The following is a 20489-nucleotide window of genomic DNA, read 5'->3' on the forward strand; positions in this document are numbered from 1 at the left end:
CCCCCACACCAATTAATAGCAATTCCATCCCTGCAGATGCTGAATGAAAAGTCCTGGAGTCGTCTTGATACTTATATTTTCTTATACCCACATCCAATCTGTCAGGAAATTCTGACAGCTCTCCCTTTAAAATATATCCAGAGTCCCCCACTTCTCCCCACCTCCATGGCTGTCACTCTGATCCAAGCCACCATATCTTGCCTGAATTATCAAAACAGCCTCCTGGCTGGTCTATTTCTTTTCTTTTTTTGGCCACCCTGTGGCATACGGAGTTCCTGGACCAGGGATCAGATTGGAGCCACAGTTGCGACCTATACCACAGCTAGGTCAACACTGGATCCTTTAACCCACAGTACGGGACTGAGATTGAACCTTTGTCCTGGCACTGCAGAGACACTGTCAATCGTGTTGTGCCGCAGTGGGAACTCCTCTCTACTCTTTTTTTTCTTTTGTCTTTTTAGGCTGCACCCACGGCATATGGAGGTTCCCAGTCTAGCAGTCGGATCAGAGCTATAGCCGCCAGCTTACACCACAGCTACAGCAACGCTGGATCCTTAACCCACTGAGTAAGGTCAGAGATTGATTGAAACTGCATCCTCATGGATACTAGTCAGGTCGGTTCCCACAGACCCACCATGGGAACTCCTCTACCTCTTTTTTAGTTTTTTTTTTTTTTTTTTGGCTGTTTCTCCCTACTCCCCCCCACCCCACCCCCAGGGCCTATGGAGTTCCTGGGCCCAGGGATCAGATCCAAGCCACAGCTGCAGCAGCCTGTGTCCCCGCACTCCAGAGACCACAGCAGGAACTCCTGTCTCTCTACTTCTGCCCTTGGCCCTGACAATTTACCACAGCAACTACATGGATCCTGATAAATTCGATTATTTAATTCCCACCCTAAACACCCCCACCCCCAACCAGTGGCTCCTTGTTTCACTCCATCTTCCAACTCCCCCCTTCTCTTATTCACTCCAGACCTACTGGCCACCTCAGTGCTCCTTGATCCTGCCAGGCGCATGCCCACTTCCAGGCCCTCAGTTTAGAGTGACCTCGACGTCTGCCTGGCTAATCCTCTGTTTCTTTCACATTTTTTGCTCAGAGGTCACCTTCTCAATGAGGCCTCCCCTGACCACTCCCGTGACCATCCTTCCCAATCCCCCTCACTCTGCCCTATTATATTCCAAAGCATTTATCACATTCAGAACCATTGTATAATTTACTAATCATGTGTATTGCCTGCCTCCCCCATTAGAATACAGGCCTCATGCCCATGGGGATTTTTGTTTCTTTTGTTCACTGTTGAATCCCTGGCACCTGGAACAGTTCTCAGCACAAAGTGGGCCCTGAATAAATATTTGATGATGGATGACTTGATGATTTAGAGTAGATACCCTAATTAGTTCAGCCCAAACCCAGAGATCCCAGTCTGGGTACAGGCTCTTCAGACCTGGTTTCACTGGGTTCAACTTGACCTTGAGGATGTTCCCCATAAAGTAATGGGGCAACCGTGACTGGTCAGCCATCTCGGCCAAGGAACCACATCTCTGATTCGGGCGCCCATCAAGTCTTACTGTGTGCGTCCTAGACTTTGGAAGCAAGGTAACATATGAGGTCTCCTCTTTTCCCTGGCCTCAGGCTTCCTCCGATAAAACACAGATAGACACATACACACTGCACAGGACTGTGGGGTGCAGAAGTCCATGGCTACCTTTACCTTTCCATCGACGGCCTTTTTGGAGAGGAGGTGGCTGAAGACTTGGAGTCCACAGAGTCTCTCCTGAAAGAAGAGAAACTGAAGATGAGATGCTCTTGCAGGCTAGCATCAGTCTTGGTCTAGAGAGGTCAGAGGCCGAGAAGAAAGCATCCTGGGGCCAGACCTGCTGAGCTGAGGATGAGAAGCTTACCTGGACCACAGCTGCCTGGGAGAGAGAGCTCCATGAGATGGTCACCCTCGCCTAGCCTCCACCAAATGAAGCAAATTGAGGAAGGAAATCAAGATCTGCCAAGCACCTAATACTGGTCAGATGTGTTACAAGTGTTATGTCATGTGTTACTAATTACTAGCAACCAGTTCTCAGCAGGCCCTTCCTCCTTGCTGTCAATTCTCAGCAGGCCCTTCCTCCTTGCTGGCTAGCTGGAATCCATGGAGCCTGGAATTTCTGGGATTGTCAATTCTCCAGAGGAGCCAGAGAACATCAGCCTGCGCCTCCCCTGTGGGCACTTTAAGAGGAGGAGAAGCAGAGAAGCAAAGCACCTGGGCCTTGGAGATAGAAGAGTTGGGTTTAAAAGGGCAAGTGAAAAAGCAGGGTACAAATTTAGATGCATACTGTGTCTGAAGTCAGGCAAGAAAACGAACACCTAGGATGGACAAAGATGAAAAGAAACTACATCCAAATGCTAACCATGGTTATATTAGGATGACTGGATTAAAGGGAAAAATTTCTCCTGCATTTTCCAAAATGCATGTAGCTGCATTCTTTTTAGGATATAGAATGCATTTTCCCCTTTTACTGGTTTTATCAATTAATTTGCTTGCAAATTCTAACTCCCACTCCCCATGTCACTTACCCAGCTCTCCTTTTGATTCCAGCACAGGTGTTACCTTCTAACAGACTCCGTTATTTGCTCCCTTATTTTAGGTATTGTCTAATCACCTCCGCAATGTAAATTCCACGAGAGCAGAATTGGGCGGGTTTTGTTCACTGTGGAGGACATTGTGCCCATACCATCCCCTGGGCACGCCTTCTCCCAACTGCACTGGGACTCACAGGCTTTGTCTGGCAAGATCCGCCCTGGGCCAGTGCCTGAGGGAGTTCTCCACACCAGCCAGAGCCAGCAGGCCAGTGGGCAGGAAAGGCTGGGGAGTTAACCCAGGAGCAGTCTTCAGCCAGACACGTGGGAACAGGTGGGCAAATACCCCAGCTTCCTAGGCCTTCAAGTGGGTCAACTGGGCTGGGTTCTCCACTGCTCTCCAACAAGATTTAAGCCCTGGGCACCCACGGGAGTCACCTGCTCACTGATAACACCCTGGGTTGGTTCCCTTCCCCTCCCTGTCTCACTTCTTCACTCCTCTCTCTGCATTTCCTGAAATCACTTCCCAAATAAACCCCTTCCACTTGAATCCATGTTTCAGGGTCTGCTTCTGGGAAACCCAATCTAATATATTCAATTGACTTCTCCCAAGTGAATAGAATAGTACCTGGCACAGAGTAGGTGGTCTATAAACATTTGTTGCTGAATGCTGGGAAGTCAAACAGTCAAGAAATATAAAAAAAGTGGAAAAAGAAACCTCCTCAGAGGTAACAACTGTTAAGTTTAATGTTCTTCCTTCCAGATCTTTTCTTTCTTTCTTTTTTTAATCTTTTGTCCTTTGTCCTTTCAGGGCTGCAACCGAGGCATATGGAGGTTCCTAGGCTAGAGGTCGAATTGGAGCTGCAGCTGCTGGCCTACACCACAGCCACAGCAATGCCAGATTCAAGCCATGTCTATAACCTACACCGCAACTCACGGCAACACTGGATCCCCAACCCACTGAGGAGGCCAGGGATCGAACCTGCAACCTTATGGTTCCTAGTTGGATTTGTTTCTGCTGCGCCATGACAGGAACTCCCAGATCTTTTCCTACATGCATACAAACATATGTAACATTTATCATTCTAGAAGGGGAGGCAATGACACAAGTTATAATTCCAGTCCTGCCCCTGGGAAGGTTATCTTCTCTGAGCATCACTTCCATCTCTTGTCAAATGAGGAGAAAAGGACCTATGTCTTAGGGCTGGCTGGAAAAAGGACTTCTTTTTTTCTCTTTTCTTTTTAGGGCTGTACCTGCAGCATATGGAAGTTCCCAGGCTAGGGGTTGAATCAGAGCTACAGCTGCCAGCCTACACCACAGCCACAGCAACAGGGATCCGAGCCGTGTCTGTGACTTCCACCACTGTTTACAGCGACAGCGGATCCTTGACCCCCTGGAAGGGGCCAGGAATCTAATCCACATCCTCAGGGATAGTAGTCGGGTTTCCACTGTGCCACACCAGGAACTGCGGGAAGAGGACTTTAGCTCATTAACATCCCTATAGGCACTTCCCGACACCAAGTCCTTACTACTCCGTCATCCTAGGTATCTGATTTCTTCTTTTCCAGATTATGCAAGGTTCCTGCATGGATCTCCAACTCCCATCTCATCCTCCAGGTGGTCTGGGAGATGGTGGGTGAGTAATTTTCAGGGCCAGCTCTAGTTAACCTGCAGACCAGACCCATCCAGCTTTGGACCTTTGCCCCAGCTTCATACAGGAGGAGGCAGCAGAGAGGGAGAGAGGAAGCGAGACCACCCTCACGTGCTCCTCCCATCCCGCACTGGGCCTTGGGAGCTCCTCTGCGGGGTGCCTGCCTGAGGGCTTCTTGGGGACAGACAGGTGCAGGCAGAGCCAGAAGCTGAAATTCTTGCACCGGAAGAAAGGAGGGACGCTGTGAACCTCTACCCCCGAGATTGCCCATTTTCTGGCCCCTCCTCAACTGCTTTTCTTTTTAGAACAAACCAGAAATATTCTGCAGTTTTTGCAAATGAACATTATGAAAACTATTTAGGAACATGAAAAAAATGCCTAGAACACAAAAAGAAGTTGAATATACAGAGATGTAATGGTATGTATACTCCACCTACAGGAATGGGGAATTCTGTAGGTAAGTAGATCAGGACAGGGAGGGAAGAGAAAAAAATAAAAGCTGTTGCATTTGTCGGAAGTGGCACACTGTACAGAAATATTTTTAATTTTTATTTTACATTTTACTAATGTGGTTATAGTGTTTTTATAATAAATAATAATGATGAGTTGTCATAAAGAAAACTAAAGAGAGGAGCTCACTGGTGGCTTCAGTAGGTTAAGGATCTGGCATTGTTACTACAGAGGCTCGGGTTGCTGCTGTGGTGTGGGTTTGATCCCTGGTTGAGGAATTTACACATGCTGCGGGCATGGTCACTCCAAAAAAAAAATAAATAAATAAAAAGAAAGGAAGTTCACCAACTGAGCTGAAATAGGGCTCCTGCCCATTAGATTTCACAGGAAGATGAGGGGACAATGGCTCTACTCTGCTCAGCCATGGTGAAAGCTTCATTTCATAGCTCCACACTGTGAAAAGTGAGCTGGCATCAACAATTCAATGCCCCATTAACTGTTTTGTAAAATGCCGGTTATATAAAATTCACTTATTTAATTTTTATCAAAATGGGATCATACTATACAGGATAGTATATATAGTGCACAGCATCTCTCTCTTTTTCTTTTGTTTTGCTTTTTAGGGCCACACCTGTGGCCTATGGAAGTTCCCAGGCCAGGGGTTGACAGTGCTTCCAGTGACAATGAGCACTGACTGGTAAACTGCGTCTAGAGAGGAAGGGCTCTGAAAGAACTATAAATGATGAGTGGAAAAACACAGCTTTGGGGCTACCCCAAGTGCAGTGAGTCTTATAACTAGTCATGCCCTTGTTGGGATCCTGGAAGTCTAGGGGATTGTTTTAAGATTTGGGACACGGGGTGTCTGAGTCAGAGGGTTCCCACCCATTGTCATTCCGTACCTGGGAATGTTGCCTGGGTGGGCCAGAGAATGGGTCTGGATGCTGCATGGTCCCCTATGATAACTTCTTGGGGTGAGGAACACATGAGGTTGCCCCGCTGGCACACTGCATCTCCTGTCCCTGCACCCTTCCAGGTGAAGCCTGTGCCAGAGACGGCCTATCTGGGTCTGGTGAATCTGCCTGGTTGGGCCAAAAAGACCTCCAGAGAGGACACGGTAGGAGTTTATAATAAGAACCACTTCCAAGGGTGCGAGATTTAAGTGAAGTTATATAAGTAGAGGTGCTGCCATAGGATATGACAAGTGTGCGTCCCCTTCTGTCCAGAAAAAATACCTGTCTTTGGGCTCTTCCATTCGTTTTTTCCTTGGAGGGGAAAGGCTTGTCTCTGGCTTCCAACTGGAACAGTCAAGCCTTTTTTCTTTCTTCTTTGCTTTTACTCTTTTCTCTCCTTTTTCTCCTTTGGGAGGTGCTGGAGAATCTAAAAACAAAATGGTGACATTGTTCCTCAACTCTCTCTGTCTCAGCCAAATCCAGGACTACAGCAAAGGGCAGGGACTCCACCTACCCCTACAAATACACATGTGCACACACACACACACACACACACAACACACCGATGCACATGTGTGTGCAAACCCAAGCTCATACATGGGGACAGAAAGACATTTGCACACACCTATACACCCATTCACACCAATGTGTAAATACAGACATGTACAAACACACAAGCACACACTAATATTCACATAGGGACATGTACAGGAAAACTCACCCATCTACAAATCTCACACTTGTGTAGATAAGAACCAGCATTCCCACTGGAGGCCATCTGTGACTTATTAAGTCATTCAACAACCATAGACTGAGTACCTGCCATAAGCCCAGCACCGCCTACCCCAGGTGCTGGGAAGAAAACATGGCTCAAGGTGACCTTGCCCCTCTCACCCAGCAGCCGCTTCCAGTTTCTGATGAGGACTTTGGCCAAGGACACCACCTCCTTGTCAGAGCAATGCTTGCGGACCCCATTCACAGCAACTCCAATCCTGGTGGTCTGCAAAGCGAGAGGGTTAGCGGCCAGTCTGGGAAATTAGGACACATTGGACTGACTGCCCTAATCGGCAAGACTTGCCAAAGCTCAACCACCCCCTTCCCCTGGTCGAGCCTCTGCAGAGTCCCAGCCTTGATCCGGAGCTGAGGTAATAACTCCGACCTTATAACTGAGACCCTGACCTGCTGCCTTTAGTGAGGTCAGTGCCCAAGGCCCAGCCCCTTGCACTGATGGGTAACTGCAGCTTTGGTGAAAAGCTGATGTGGAGGTGGTGGTGGGCCTGGCTGATGACCAGAACTCCTCACCATTCTCTGCCCCTGGGTGGCTCTGAGTTTAAGTTTCAGCTTAAGATGCAGCTCTGGGAGTTCTTGGTGAAGTTGCCCAGTGGGCAGGGTGGGTGCCATACTTAGATGAGGTAAGAATTTAGAACAGCCTAGGAGTTCCCATCGTGGCACAATGGTTAACGAATCTGACTAGGAACCATGGGGTTGTGGGTTCGATCCCTGGCCTTGCTCTGTGGGTTAAGGATCCAGCGTTGCCGTGAGCTGTGGTGTAGGTCACAGATACAGCTCGGATCCCGCGTTGCTGTGGCTGTGGTGTAGGCTGGTGGCTACAGCTCTGATTCGACCCCTACCCTGGGAACCTCCACATGCTGCAGGAGCAGCCCTAGAAAAGGCAAAAAGACAAAGACAAAGACAAAAAAAAAAAAAAAAGATGCAGCTCTGGCTATTACAGATCGGGTAGGTGCTAATTTTTCAGGGCCAAGAACTCCTGCAAAGCTTGAGAGGTACATGGGTAACATAAAAATGGGGGACTTTTCCCTCTCCCCGAGTCACTGGCCTCTTGGATCACACAGGCCCAGGGCCTTGCAAATTGGGGTATTCAAGGAAAGCAAGTCTGTCCTTCCCCCAGAGCCAGAGGCCCTGAGTGTTGGAAGATACCCTGCTGCCATCTAAAGGCCTGGGTCCTCATCCTCAGAGCAGCTCCAGATCCCACCTCCCTCCCCCGCCCTCTGCTCAGAAATTCCTCCCAGACCCCATCCTTGGAGGGCTCCCCCATGGCGGTTTTTACCTCCCCCACAAGGTAACTCTCCACCCCAGACACTGCCTGGGGCTTCCCATCCCACCCACCTGGAGTAGCTGGATGGACATCTCACAGCTGTTCAGCTTCTTCAGAAGGTCGAGAGCCCCTTCCTGTGGGAGGCCACAAAGTGAGGGCTGGGGCCGGTGGCTTCTGCCCCAGGCCCCTTTCTGACCATTGTGTGGTCTTGGTGAGAAGGAGGTGGACAGGAGGTAGGGAGGAGGCTCTACCAGTGACAGGATACAGGCAGACAAGAGGTCAAAGGAAGACAAGGGGAGCTCCCGTCGTGGCGCAGTGGTTAACGAATCCGACTAGGAACCATGAGGTTGCGGGTTCAGTCCCTGCCCTTGCTCAGTGGGTTAACGATCCGGCGTTGCCGTGAGCTGTGGTGTAGGTTGCAGACGCGGCTCGGATCCCACGTTGCTGTGGCTCTGGCCTGGGCTGGTGGCTACAGCTCCGATTGGACCCCTAGCCTGGGAACCTCCATATCCACGGGAGCGGCACAAGAAATAGCCCCCAAAAAAAAAAAAAAAAAGACAAAGGAACAGAAGGAGAGAAGGAAAAGCTTCTGCCAGCTCTCTAATTTCACCTCCCACCACCCAGCTGGGTTCAGACCCTCTGAGCCAGGGTCCAGCCCTAACCACTCACCCTGACCCCCAGCCATTGATTCTGCTGTCCCCTCACCAGGCGGGTTCTTCCTTCTCCCATCTCTCCCTCTAAGAGCAATTACTTCATGGCTTATTGCTTCTGCTTTTATCTGCCTCCTCTCACTTCCCAACTGGGAGCTTCTGTATGTTGAGGACTGTGACTTTTTAAAAATAGCTTTATTGAGGTATAATTGATACACGATAAACCCCACTGATTGTAGACTACAATTTGATGAAGTCTGACATACATATACACCCCTGAAACCATCACCACAATCAAGATAAGAACAGAGTCAGTATTCCCAACATTTTCTTTATGCCCCTTTGTGATCTATCTCTCCCTGAACCCTTAACCCCAGGCCACCGCTATTCTGCTTTCTGTCACTCTAGATGAGCTTACATTTTTAAGGATTTTATAGCAAGTGACTGTAAAGGATTTTTTTGTCTGGCTTCTTTCATTCAGGGTAATTGTTTTGAAATTTATCCATGTTGCTGCACGGATCCATAGTTCCTTTTTATTGCTGAGTTCTTTTCCACTGTATATATTGTGCCACAGTTTGTTTATCCATTCACCTGTTTTTTTTTTTTTTTCCTGGGGGCATGCACTTGCAGCATGCAGAAGTTCCTGGGCCAGAGATCAAATCCATGCCACAGCAGTGACAATGCCAGATCCCTAACCACTAGACCCCCAGGAAACTCCTCCATTTACCTGTTAATGGGGCTATTACGTAGTTCCCAGTTTGGGGCTACCACAAATAAAGCTGCTGGGAACATTCCTGTACAAGTCTTTGTGTAGATGTATACTTTCTTTTCTCTTGGGTCAAGAGGACTACTTGGAATTCCCGTCGTGGTTAACGAATCCGACTAGGAACCATGAGGTTGTGGGTTCGATCCTTGGCCTTGCTCAGTGGGTTAAGGATCCGGCATTGCCATGAGCTGTAGTGTAGGTCTCAGACGTGACTCGGATCCCATGTTGCTGTGGCTCTGGCGTAGGCTGGCAGCTACAGCTCCAATTGGACCCCTAGCCTGGGAACTTCCATATGCCGTGGGACAGGCCCTAGAAAAGGCAAAAAGACCAAGGAAAAAAAAAGGGGGGGGGGGACTACTTAATCTCTGAGACCTCTGGGTTTAGCACACAGCCCAGTGCTCCCTGAATAAGTGAATAAAGCAGAAAGCAGGAGACGAGACAGAAAGAAAGGCGACTCCGATGTGAAAACCTGTCGGTTGCCAGGCCTTGATCTACCTCCGACCCATTTCAGCCTTCTCTTTCTTTCCACCCACTTCCTAGAAGCCAGCTCTAGCCTCCTGTCCTGAGACTGGTTCCCTGGGGAGCACCAGCTGACTGTGTCCTGTGTGCCCTGTACCCTGGCCCCATTGTGTAGTGTCAGCTGCCAACCCCCACCCTACCAGGCTTCCCGGGACATGTCCCAAGAGCTGCCTACTGTCGGTCCTCAGCCTCCCTTAGAACTTGGGTTCACAGTATGTTTTCAGAAGTGTGACTTGTGGATGTGTGATGTGTGTGCATGTGAACTTGTAGGCACAGACGCTGCATATACCACTGATGAAAGGCTTACCGTCTGCTGGGCACTACGCATTTTATACTAGCTCCTTAACTCTCACAATGACTCTATGAAGTAGGTCGTGTTACTATTCCCATTTTTACACAATCATTATCCTATTTTCACAGAAGGGAAATCCAAGAAACAGAAGTGAATTTGCCCAAAGTTACAAGGAACTGAGCTGGGATTCAAACTCAGGCCTTTCCAGTTTGACTCACTATACAACCATGTAGATGGTAAGGAAATAGATCAGACTAGACATGTACAATCATGGAATAGCAAATGGGTAAGTGCAGGGGTATGCTAGTCAATGTTTAAAAACAAGTTCTCAAAGGAAAAAACTGACTTGCAGTATTTGCCAATTTCTGTGGGATAAATATTCCTCCCATGGTCAATGTCAAGCTACCAATATGCTGTTACTGAACTGAAGGAAGTCTTGGAAAGAGATGCGTGATACAAGACCATATTGACATAAAAGAAGTAAATAACCTCCAGACCACAGATGAAAGTAAAATGCAATAAAATAATAAGGAAGTGAAGATATTATTTATGGTATTTGCTTTTGATATAATTTATTTAATTGTAAGCATATAATTTATTTATTATTATTATTTTTTTTGCTTTTTTTTTTTAGGGCCGCACCTTCGACATATGGAGGTTCCCAAGCTAGGGGCTGAATTGGAGCTGCAGCTGCTGGCCTACTCCACAGCCACAGCAACATCAGATCTGAGCTGTGTCTGCAACCTACACCACAGCTCACGGCAACGCCAGATCCTTAACCCACTGAGCAAGGCCAGGGATCGAACCCACAACCTCATGGTTCCTAGTCAGATTCGTTTCCACTGCACCACAATAGGAACTCTGCATATACTTTACTTTAAAAATGTTTTAATTTATAAGCATATAATTTAATGTTAGAAATGATGGCTGTATTTAACAACTGGCTTGCAAAATTCCTGAAAGTTCAACAATCAGTGTTAAGCCAGTTCCAGCTCACCACTGGGCGTGGGCCTCTGTATAACTAGGTCATGCTGGAGCACAGCTGTAAGCCCCAGTTGTAGCTGGACTCAGAAAGTCTTGTGCAAATGCTGTCAGGGAATCTCTCTGCATGCACGTAAGGGACGTGCAGCCAGCAGTATCTATGGTCCAGGTGGGGAGCGGCTGTGTGTATGCTACTTGCTGCTTATTTATTTGTCTTTGTGGGATGATGCCTGTGTCAAAACATGTCTGAACGTGTTAGTGTGGCTGTCTGCTAAGTTTGTAGCTTATTGAGTGCATATACACGTCTAGGCATGTGTGTAGCTGTCTTCCTGTATCTTTCTGCAAACATAATGGTCAGTGTGTCAGGCATGTCAGGGTCAGTTAACCATGTCTCATACAGCTATGTTCATGGTTGCTTGTTTAGCTATATTGTGTGGCTGCGAGGATGTAGTTATGTTTGTTGTGTGTGATCATGTGGATATGCGGCTGGGACGGTTGGTGTTTGGCTCTATGTTGGAAGCTGTTAACAGTTGGTGCGCGTTCACAGCATCAGACAAAAGCCCTAAGTTGCTGGGACTTCAGTAATTGGCAGAAAACCCCGGGCCTGAGCTGCAACGTGGAAGATCCGTCTTACTACAGGAAGTGTGTCCTCCTCTCCCTAACCACCACTGGGCAGGTCCACTTTCACTCCCAGAGCAGGCCCCACCTTTCTCGGTCACATGCCCAGAGCTCTGTGCCCACCCAGATGCTGCCAAGAACCCAGGCGCAGACGTGGCTGCAGGCTGGCTCTGTGCTACAAGGACCCTGTGGCCAGACTTGCATCCTTCCTGGAGGGAGCTCTGGGCACCTTCCATAGGAACCCTCACCAAAGGACACCACTTCCCCTTCCTACTTCATAGAAGAGGGAAATTGAGGCGAGAGAGGGAAACTAGAGGGGTGGTCTAGGTCCATTAAAGGAGGGAGGGGAGTCCAGGGCAGGTGCCCTCCTCCTCAGCCAAGCTGTCTTTCTCAGGTCTCCTAAGCTTCCCCCCTCCCCTCTCTCTCCCACCCCACAAAGGTCCAGAATCTCCTGGCTCAAACCTGGGGTCAGCAAGGGGCAGGGTTGGGATAATCTGTCTACCTGAGCTGGAATTTGGTTCAAGAGACCTGTGCTGGGCTCTGCGCCCCCAGCTGAGAAAGGGCTCAGTTTCACTGACTTTGGAGTATCCCGGAACAGGAGCTTCCAGGTTTCTGAGTTTCCTCTGGCTGTGCAAAAGCAGGTGTCATCCTCTCACCCTTCCCAAGCATCAGTCCCTGTCTTCCTAGGGTTTCACATCACTTCCATCCTCACTGCCACCAGCAGAGACAAAAATCCAGTGACATTCCTTCCCAGGAGGTAGGTAATCTCATCTTCTTACAGATGAAGAAACTGAGGCTCTGGTCTTTACATGGACCAACTAGTTACTGCCCATGTCTACTCTAGGGCTGCCTGACACTCCATGGATCCAGCGACCCCTACCACTTCCCTGCTCCAAAACCACCCTTAGGGTCCATCCCTTTCCCAAGCTCTGAGGAGTACAGAATGTGCTGGAAAGGCTTAGATGGTGGGAAGAGGAGGACCCTGAGACAGGGCAAAGTGGGGGGACTTACCTGCTGGGCTATCCTCCCCTATCTTCCCTCTCTTGGTGAGCCACCACCCTCCCTATCCCAAGGCCAAGTTTGCTCGGCTCAGCAACCCGGCGGCAGCCAGCTTGAGGCAAAGATCACCCGGAGGATCAAACATTAACTTCAAGTCGCCCGTGCTCTGGGCTCCTGGCACGGGGCGCTTTGGGATCCGCGGGTAGGGCCGCCAGCCCTGATTTCCCCCCAACCTCCCTCCAGCTTCCCCCTCCCGCCAGTACAGGCCTCTAGCGGGTCCCTCTTCCCCCGCCCGCGGGTCCCGTGGGCGCAGCGGCTGCCCGACACCTGTTCAGCCCCCGCCTCCCCGGGCCCCACCCTGCGGCCAAGGAAAGGGAGAGTTGCAAACAGAACAGCTCCTGGAGCCTCAAACCGTGGGGTTGGGGTTTACGAGGCCCCTTCACTTTTCTTTGCCAGATCCACTCCCAGGGTGTGGGACAGACGCGGCTCAGCACCTCTCATCAGCTCAAATTTCTTTGCCCCTTCTCAGGTCACCCAGGATTTTGTTCCCCCTGGTCTCCCGTCCCGAAGTCACCACCGCTCCCCAGGCTTTGCACACGCCGAGTCCCTGGGTCTTTTTCCAGGTCCCCGTCTCTTCGCTCTTTACCGGGCGCTGCACAAGCTGCCCAGGGGCCCCAACCCTGCACGTCCCGGCGGACGTGCTCAAGCCCGGTCTTCGGGGCCCGCACGATCCTGCCCCGGCCCACGCACACGCCCACCCCGAGGTGCCAGCAATCCCCACGGGGCGCTGAGCCCTGCCTCAGCCGCACCTCCCTCGGGTCCCCGAGTCCCGCACGCGCCTCCCGGGCGCCCAGCCAGCACGCGCCCCCGGGAGTCCCGGGTGAGCACGCGCCGCGCCTCCCGGGGGCGGGGGCTGTGGCCCGAACTTTGCCGCCTCACCGTGTTCTTCCTGGCCACCATCTTCTCCAGCTTCCTGGCGATCCTTAGAAGCTCCTCTTCCTGGCCCATGGTGGCCCGCGACGCCCGGCGGGGCGAGGGGCGCAAGGGCGGCAGCCTGGCTTCGGGGGCCTGAGGCGCAACGGCTGAGGGCGCGCAACCCGCGCGGGCCGCTAACACACCCGACACGCACGCCCGGCGGGGGCGGGGGCGGGGCTCTCCCCTACCCCCCTCGGCCGCCGGCCTCCGGACCGTGGGGGAGGGGTGGCGTGCACTAAATATAGACTTCAAGGACTCGCCCGGGCAATCGCCCCGGCCAGTCGGCCCTCCCGAGAGGGGGACGAGGCTGCGAGAGCCGGCCCTTCACCTCAAGCCCGTCCCGGGAGGTTTGGGAAGGAGGACTCTCTGGCGAGTGGGGCGGCCGTCGTTCCAGGACACAAGAGGCTGTGGCGGCCAGGAGGGCGCCAGAGGGTGCTCCGGGAGCCTTGAGAAGAGTTCTGGGCCCCAGAGTCTCTGCACCGTTGCAGCTCAAAGCAGGCGGACCTAGTTCGTGCCTGTGCCCACGTGGAGGCAATTCGGTACACACGAATCACATTATTTTTGCATCATCGCTAAAGCCAGTTGTGTCTGATCCTGGGCTCACTCTTTGGCGCGCACTGCATGTATCCAGCCCTGTTGCCGTCAGTTTGGTGAACAGCTAACAAGCTCTGCTGGTGTTGCAGGTCCCACCAGTGCACGGTGAGGCTTGGGAGATTCTTTTTTTTTTTTTTTTTGCCGTTTCTAGGGCCGCTCTTGCGGCATACGGAGGTTCCCAGGCTAGGGGTCTAATCGGAGCTGAAGCTTCCGGCCTGCACCAGAGCCACAGCAACGCCGCGTCCTCAACCCACTGAGCAAGGCCAGGGATCGAACCCGCAACCTCATAGTTCCTAGTCAGATTCGTTAACCACTGCGCCACAACGGAAACTCCGGGCTTGGGAGATTCTTAAGTGTACCAAACTTAGAAAAATACTGATCCAGGAGCATGGGTGCCCTTTATTTATTCAGGGTCAGGACACTGCCTCTCCAATGGGATTGGTTCTGGAAGGGAGGAAACAGGATTATGCCCTCAAAGCTGTACACACATCTGTGCTCCTGGGGAAGGACCTTCCAAGTGTCCTCAGCAGACACAGATCCCTTCCTAAACAAGTGAGTTTGACAGAAAATGATCTGTGTGTGTGTGTGTGTATGTGAGAGGTGCTTATGGACCTGAAGGGGAGGTTCATAAAGAGTGGTCCATAGTGTTTGGGATGGGGAGTTGTGGCTTGGGGTGTTCAGTGAAATCTCCAGACTTTCCTGAGAGAAACTTAGGGCGCCCCATCCCCTGTCACAGAGTAGATGCCTCTGGCTTCTGATGACAATGTGAAATTAAAATGGAGTGATCACAGTTCAGGCATCCAAAATGGAGTCGAGTGGCCGAGAGCATCTGGTCTCAGACACATCCCCGCATCACTGAAAACTTTCTTTGAACTGTACCAGATCCAAGGACACCACCAGAGTACTCAGAACGACACCTGCCAACTACAAAACCTGATGGTCTCAAGGTCTCCCATTGGAACTGTGCAACCATTTCAGACCCCAACCAATCTTTACTTAACAAGCACTCTTACTTCTGGCCAGCTGCAATTGTAATTCTTGATAAACAACTTGTGTAACTACCTGCAACCTTGAGGTTTTTGCAGCTGTTAAGTCTCCCCCATTTTGTAGTCCTGCAGAACACAACTCAAGCTCTTCTTGAGTCTGCCTCCCAGGCTGCAGTACTAACAAAACCCAAATAAACAGTTTTGTATTTTTTACTTTTTATTATTATTTATTTATTTATTTATTTATTTTGTCTTTTTGCCATTTCTTGGGCCGCTCCCGCGGCATATGGAGGTTCCCAGGCCAGGGGTCCAATCGGAGCCGTAGCCACCAGCCTATGCCAGAGCCACAGCAACTCGGGATCCGAGCCGCATCTGTGACCTACACCACAGCTCACGGCAATGCCGGATCTTTAACCCACTGAGCAAGGGCAGGGATCGAACCCGCAGCCTCATGGTTCCTAGTTGGATTCGTTAACCACTGCGCCACCACGGGAACTCCAGTTTTGTTTTTTTTAATCAGGTCTCCATTTCTAAAATTTTGGTAAACACTTCTAACTGCTGCTGTGTGACCTGGGACCAAGGTAGTTAGGGGGAGGTTTTTCATTCATTCAACAAATACATACTGAATGTCTGAGCAACAAACAAGACAGATCCAATCTCAGCAAGGGGGACTCAGTCTAAGGGTAAGAACAACCTTAAACATCATCAATCCTGTGCTATCCCAACTGGGGTGAGGGTCAGGAAGAAATGGAGGGTAACTTACAGACGTATTTGAGGAGACCTGCACCAGTTAGGGTGTCATGTTCTCTGAGGAAATGAAGTTTAAATTTTGGGCAGAAGTGCTGAGTGGGAGTTGTGGGGAGGAGGAGGAGAGTATTAACATAAGAAGAAACATTCATTCATTCATATATTTATTTAATTTTATTTATTTATTTATTTTTGGCCACACCCATGGCATATGGAAGTTCCCAGGCCAGGGATCAGACCTGTACCACTGCAGTGTCAATGCCAGGTCCTTAACTCACTGAGCCACCAGGGAACTCTCCTTCATGGATTTATTGAACACCTACTATGTCCAGGCACTTTTAGCTCTGGGCATCCTGGGAGGAACAGAGTCCTGGAGTTCTGAATGTGCAAAGCTTAGGGAAGGGAGGGTGCTTGGCATGTCAGGGTTGAAGGAACTGAAAAATTGGTGTGGCTACAGCAGAGAGGTGAGAGGAGTGCACAGAGGGGAGGGGCAGAAAGTTGGAGATGGGTGGGGCCTGACCATGCAGAGCACTGTAGGCCACTTGTAGGAGGTTAGACTAAACCCTCTTGGCCAATCTCCAAGCAAGCCCCTCTGGGTTGAGGGGACAGCTGTCTATACTTACTTAGGATTGCCTTTTTTTTTTGTCTTTTCTAGGGCATATGGGGGTTCCCAGGCTAGGGGTCGAATCGGAGCTGTAGCCGCCAGCCTATGCCAGAGCCACAGCAACGCGGGATCCAAGCTGTGTCTGTGACCTACACCACAGCTCACGATGATGCTAGATCCTTAACCCACTGAGCGAGGCCAGGGATCAAACCTGCAACCTCATGGTTCCTAGTCGGATTCACTAACCACTGCTTCACGACGGGAACTCCAGAATTGGCTTTTAAAAAGAGCAGATTTGATGAGTTCCTGTTGTGGTGCAGCGGAAACGTATCCTGACTGGTATCAGTGAGGATGCGGGTTTGATCTCTGGCCTTGCTCAGTGGGTTGGGGATCTGGAGTTGTCATGAGCTGTGGTGTAGGTTGCAGATGAGGCTCAGATCTGACATTGCTGTGGTTGTGTTGTAGGCTAGCAGCTGTAGCTCCAATTTGACCCCTAGCCTGGGAACTTCCATATGCTGCAGGTGTGGCCCTGAAAAGCAAAAAAAAAAAGAGTAGATTTGATTTTCTTCAAACTTCTACCCAGTTCCCACTATGAGTTGTGTGGCATCAAAAGCCAAGTTCCTACATCGACAGAACCTAAGAAAACATCAAGTCTAACCCCTGTTTTTTTTTTTTTTTTTTTTTTTTTTTTTGTCTTTTTGTCTTTTGTTGTTGTTGTTATTGTTGCTATTTCTTGGGCCGCTCCCGCGGCATATGGAGGTTCCCAGGCTAGGGGTTGAATCAGAGCTGTAGCCACCGGCCTACGCCAGAGCCACAGCAACGCGGGATCCGAGCCGCGTCTGCAACCTACACCACAGCTCACGGCAACGCCGGATCGTTAGCCCACTGAGCAAGGGCAGGGATCGAACCCGCAACCTCATGGTTCCTAGTCGGATTCGTTAACCACTGCGCCACGACGGGAACTCCCTAACCCCTGTTTTATACAGATGGGAAGACTGAGACCCAGCGAGGCCCAGAGTTGCAATAATGCTCAACAGTATCAGACACAGTTGGTACCCACTGCATCTCCTCTGCCTACCTGTCCATCCCCGAGGTCACCAGCAGGCAATTTCTGGACAGCATCCTGCATCTAACTGAGGCCTTCAAGGCAGCCTGGAAGTTGAGCCTGGAAGTTGAGAATTGGGAATGGATACTCCCAGAAAGGACCCTAGAACCAACGAGAGACCAGAGTTGGTGGTAAATTCTCTAATTCCTTCATTCTCTATGAAACAATCTGAAGGTATGTTCTAATCAGTGGTCTGTCAAAGGTCCCCAGCTAGATAAGCCTTCTTTGCTCATAGTGGTAACCCCTTGTCAACACATCCTATACTTCTTCTTTTTTTTTTTTGCTCCATATGCTGTGGCATATGGAGGTTCACCAGGCTAGGGGTCCAATCAGAGCTACAGCTGCCGGCCACAGCCACAGCCACAGCCATGCAGGATCCAAGCCACGTCTCCAACCTACACCACAGCTCATGACAATACTAGATCCTTAACCCACTGAGCGAGGACAGGGATCGAACCTGCAACCTCATGGTTCGTCGGATTCATTTCCACTGTGCCATGACGGGAACTACAATCCTTTACTTCTTTTTGACCTTCTGTTTCACATCCCTACTCCCTCTTTGTGCTTCCTGGGATCACCTCACACATAAACTACTTCCCCCAAATCCTTCTCTCAGGGGAGATAAAATTGAAGCAGGGGGAGTTCCCGTCGTGGCGCAGTGGTTAACGAATCCGACTAGGAACCATGAGGTTTCGGGTTCGATCCCTGCCCTTGCTCAGTGGGCTAACGATCCGGCGTTGCCGTGAGCTGTGGTGTAGGTTGCAGACATGGCTCAGATCCAACGTTGCTGCTATGGCTCTGGTGTAGGCCGGTGGCTACAGCTCCGATTCGACCCCTAGCCTGGGAACCTCCATATGCCGCGGGAGCGGCCCAAGAAATGGCAAAAAGACAAAAAAAAAAAAAAAAAAAAAAAAAAAGAAAAACGAAGCAGGGACTGTGGCAGAGCTAAACTGCCAGTCTCCAGACTTGGTCATTCATTGTTGTGTGCCCCGCCCCCGCCCCCGCACGCGCTCACACGCTGTGTAGTGAAGGATGTTTAGGAGCACCCCGACCTCCAGCCACTAGATGCCAGCAGCGCCCTCCAGTTGGGAACCATAAAAAAGTCCCTGCCTTGCCAAATGTCTCCTGCAGAAAAGTCACCCCTGGTGTGAACCACTGCTCTACACCAGGCATCCCCCTTAACAGGTCTAGAGAAAGAACGCCAAGCCCTAAGATTCCCTTCCCTTCCCTGTGACTCTTTAGGGCACATAAATGAAACCACTAAGATTTACTCCAAAAAAAATCTTTTATTAGAGATGAATGAATGAACAAGTCCGAGATTAACAAAACCAGACACTAGGGGCTCTGAAGACAAGGAAGATGCCACAGGAGGATCTCACTCCTGTGGGATCACAGACCAGTCAGGTCTCCAGGGTAAACAGCCCAGCTTCCTGGGCCTGGCTGCTGTGTTGGTCATTGGCACCCGTGGACTCTCCTGTTCGTCCTGGTCCGTTGCTGCCAGGGCCCAGGGCCCCATGTCCATGAAGCTGAAGTATTAGAGACTGATGATGGCTTGTGTGTATTTGTTTTCCAATATGGGGCTGAAAGTGATGGTGGAATTTTAGCGCTGGGAAGCAGAACCATTAAGTCGATCCCCTCCCATTTCTATCACTCTCCTTTCGTAGTCCTTTCCTCCCTCAAAGACTGGAACTTTCCAGAGCTGACCAAGAGAAAGACAGAAGTGAGGATAATCACCCCAGACCATTCTTTCCTCTTGCTAAGTCAAAGCGAGCAGGCACATGGGGGTGAGCCCTACTCTACTTCCTGGCTGAGGTCCTCAGCAAGGCTGTGCAGTCCCTCAAAAGGAGTGATATTTGGGATATTTATTTAACATCCAGTACAGCGTGGGCACAGACCACCCAGAATGGAGATGGGCTGTAGACAACTGCAGTATTATTCAGGTGTGAACTAGCTGATTGCCAGTCTGCTCATGAGCCCAGAACCATTCCTCTGGAATCTAGCCCTGCCCATTTCCAAGCCTAACTCTTGGGACCAGATGCCCAGACAGGAACACATCTGCAGGACCCTTGTCTTATCCATGAGGCATCTGCAGTGCCTCTCACAGGAATGGATGAAGAGCCAGAATCAGTAAAGAACACTAGGCTAGGACTTTCCATCGTGGCTCATCAGAAATGAACCCAACTGGTATCCATGAGGATGTCGGTTCAATTCTTGGCCCTGCTCAGTGGGTTAAGGATCTGGCGTTGCCATAAGTTGCAGCGTAGGTCAAAGATGTGGCTTGGACCCAGTGTTGCATAGGCCTCAGCCACAGCTCTGATTTGACCTGTAGCCTGGGAACTTTCATATGCTGCAGGCATGGCTGTAAAAAGAAGAGGAAGGAAAAAGAACACTAAGCTAATGAATGGCTGAAAAGACTCCCAGTCTGGCAGAATCCCTGGTCTGCAGAGTGACGAAGGCGGGGTGGAGCCCCTCAGACCAAGCCCCTCAGACTTGGTCTGATGAGGGATTGAAGGTTTTGCAGCTGAAGTTAGCTCGGGAGCACTCTGATCCCTGGTGGGTATGAGACATCAGCCCTAATGTGAAGGGGCCCAGTGTTCTCAGCAGGGGCGCAGGCCCAAAGCAGGGAGGGACAGCCACAAGGGACAGAGAGAGCAAGACCTCAAGGCACGAACACCTCGGCTGCCCGGTCTGTGGGCTCAAGCCCTAGCTATGAACACTGGGGTCCAGCACGGGGGTGGTTCAGGTGTTCTAGGGCCAGCAAGAAGCTAGTCTTGCAAAAGCTGCACAGAACTTGTCGGAAGAACCCCAGTCCTTGAGCCGTCTCCTTCAGTGAAGCCAACCTGGGGAGAGAAGGAGGAAAACGGATATTTCCTAAGTACCTTTTTTGTTTGTTTGTTTGTTTTGCCATTTTCTTGGGCTGCTCTCGTGGCACATGGAGGTTCCCAGGCTAAGGGTCAAATCAGAGCTGTAGCCACCG

The 20489-nt window shown here is 50.5% G+C and overlaps 2 protein-coding genes across 4 annotated transcripts in view; both read right to left on the reverse strand.

Moving 5' to 3' along the window:
- Nucleotides 1–13933, reverse strand: part of TCEA3 (transcription elongation factor A3) — a 37552-nt gene extending 23619 nt beyond the window's left edge. Inside the window, exons 1-5 of one of the 3 annotated variants that reach the window (XM_021095523.1) lie at nt 13441–13933; nt 7748–7810; nt 6515–6620; nt 5903–6047; nt 1712–1774 (exon numbers count right to left, since the gene is read on the reverse strand). In XM_021095523.1, coding sequence (XP_020951182.1) covers nt 1712–1774; nt 5903–6047; nt 6515–6620; nt 7748–7810; nt 13441–13509 — 446 coding nt within the window. In that variant the 5' untranslated portion in view covers nt 13510–13933. Of the gene's footprint in view, nt 1–1711; nt 1775–5902; nt 6048–6514; nt 6621–7747; nt 7811–12513; nt 12775–13440 lie in introns of those variants that run through there. The other 2 variants (XM_021095525.1, XM_021095524.1) reach the window with 2 other exon arrangements.
- The window catches only part of ASAP3 (ArfGAP with SH3 domain, ankyrin repeat and PH domain 3), a 50307-nt gene continuing 48596 nt past the window's right edge, over nt 18779–20489 (reverse strand). The window contains 1 exon segment of the mRNA XM_021095526.1: nt 18779–20352. Coding sequence (XP_020951185.1) covers nt 20278–20352 — 75 coding nt within the window. The 3' untranslated portion in view covers nt 18779–20277.

Source organism: Sus scrofa, chromosome 6 (assembly GCF_000003025.6).
Source record: "Sus scrofa isolate TJ Tabasco breed Duroc chromosome 6, Sscrofa11.1, whole genome shotgun sequence".
Classification (NCBI taxonomy): Eukaryota; Metazoa; Chordata; class Mammalia; order Artiodactyla; family Suidae; genus Sus; species Sus scrofa.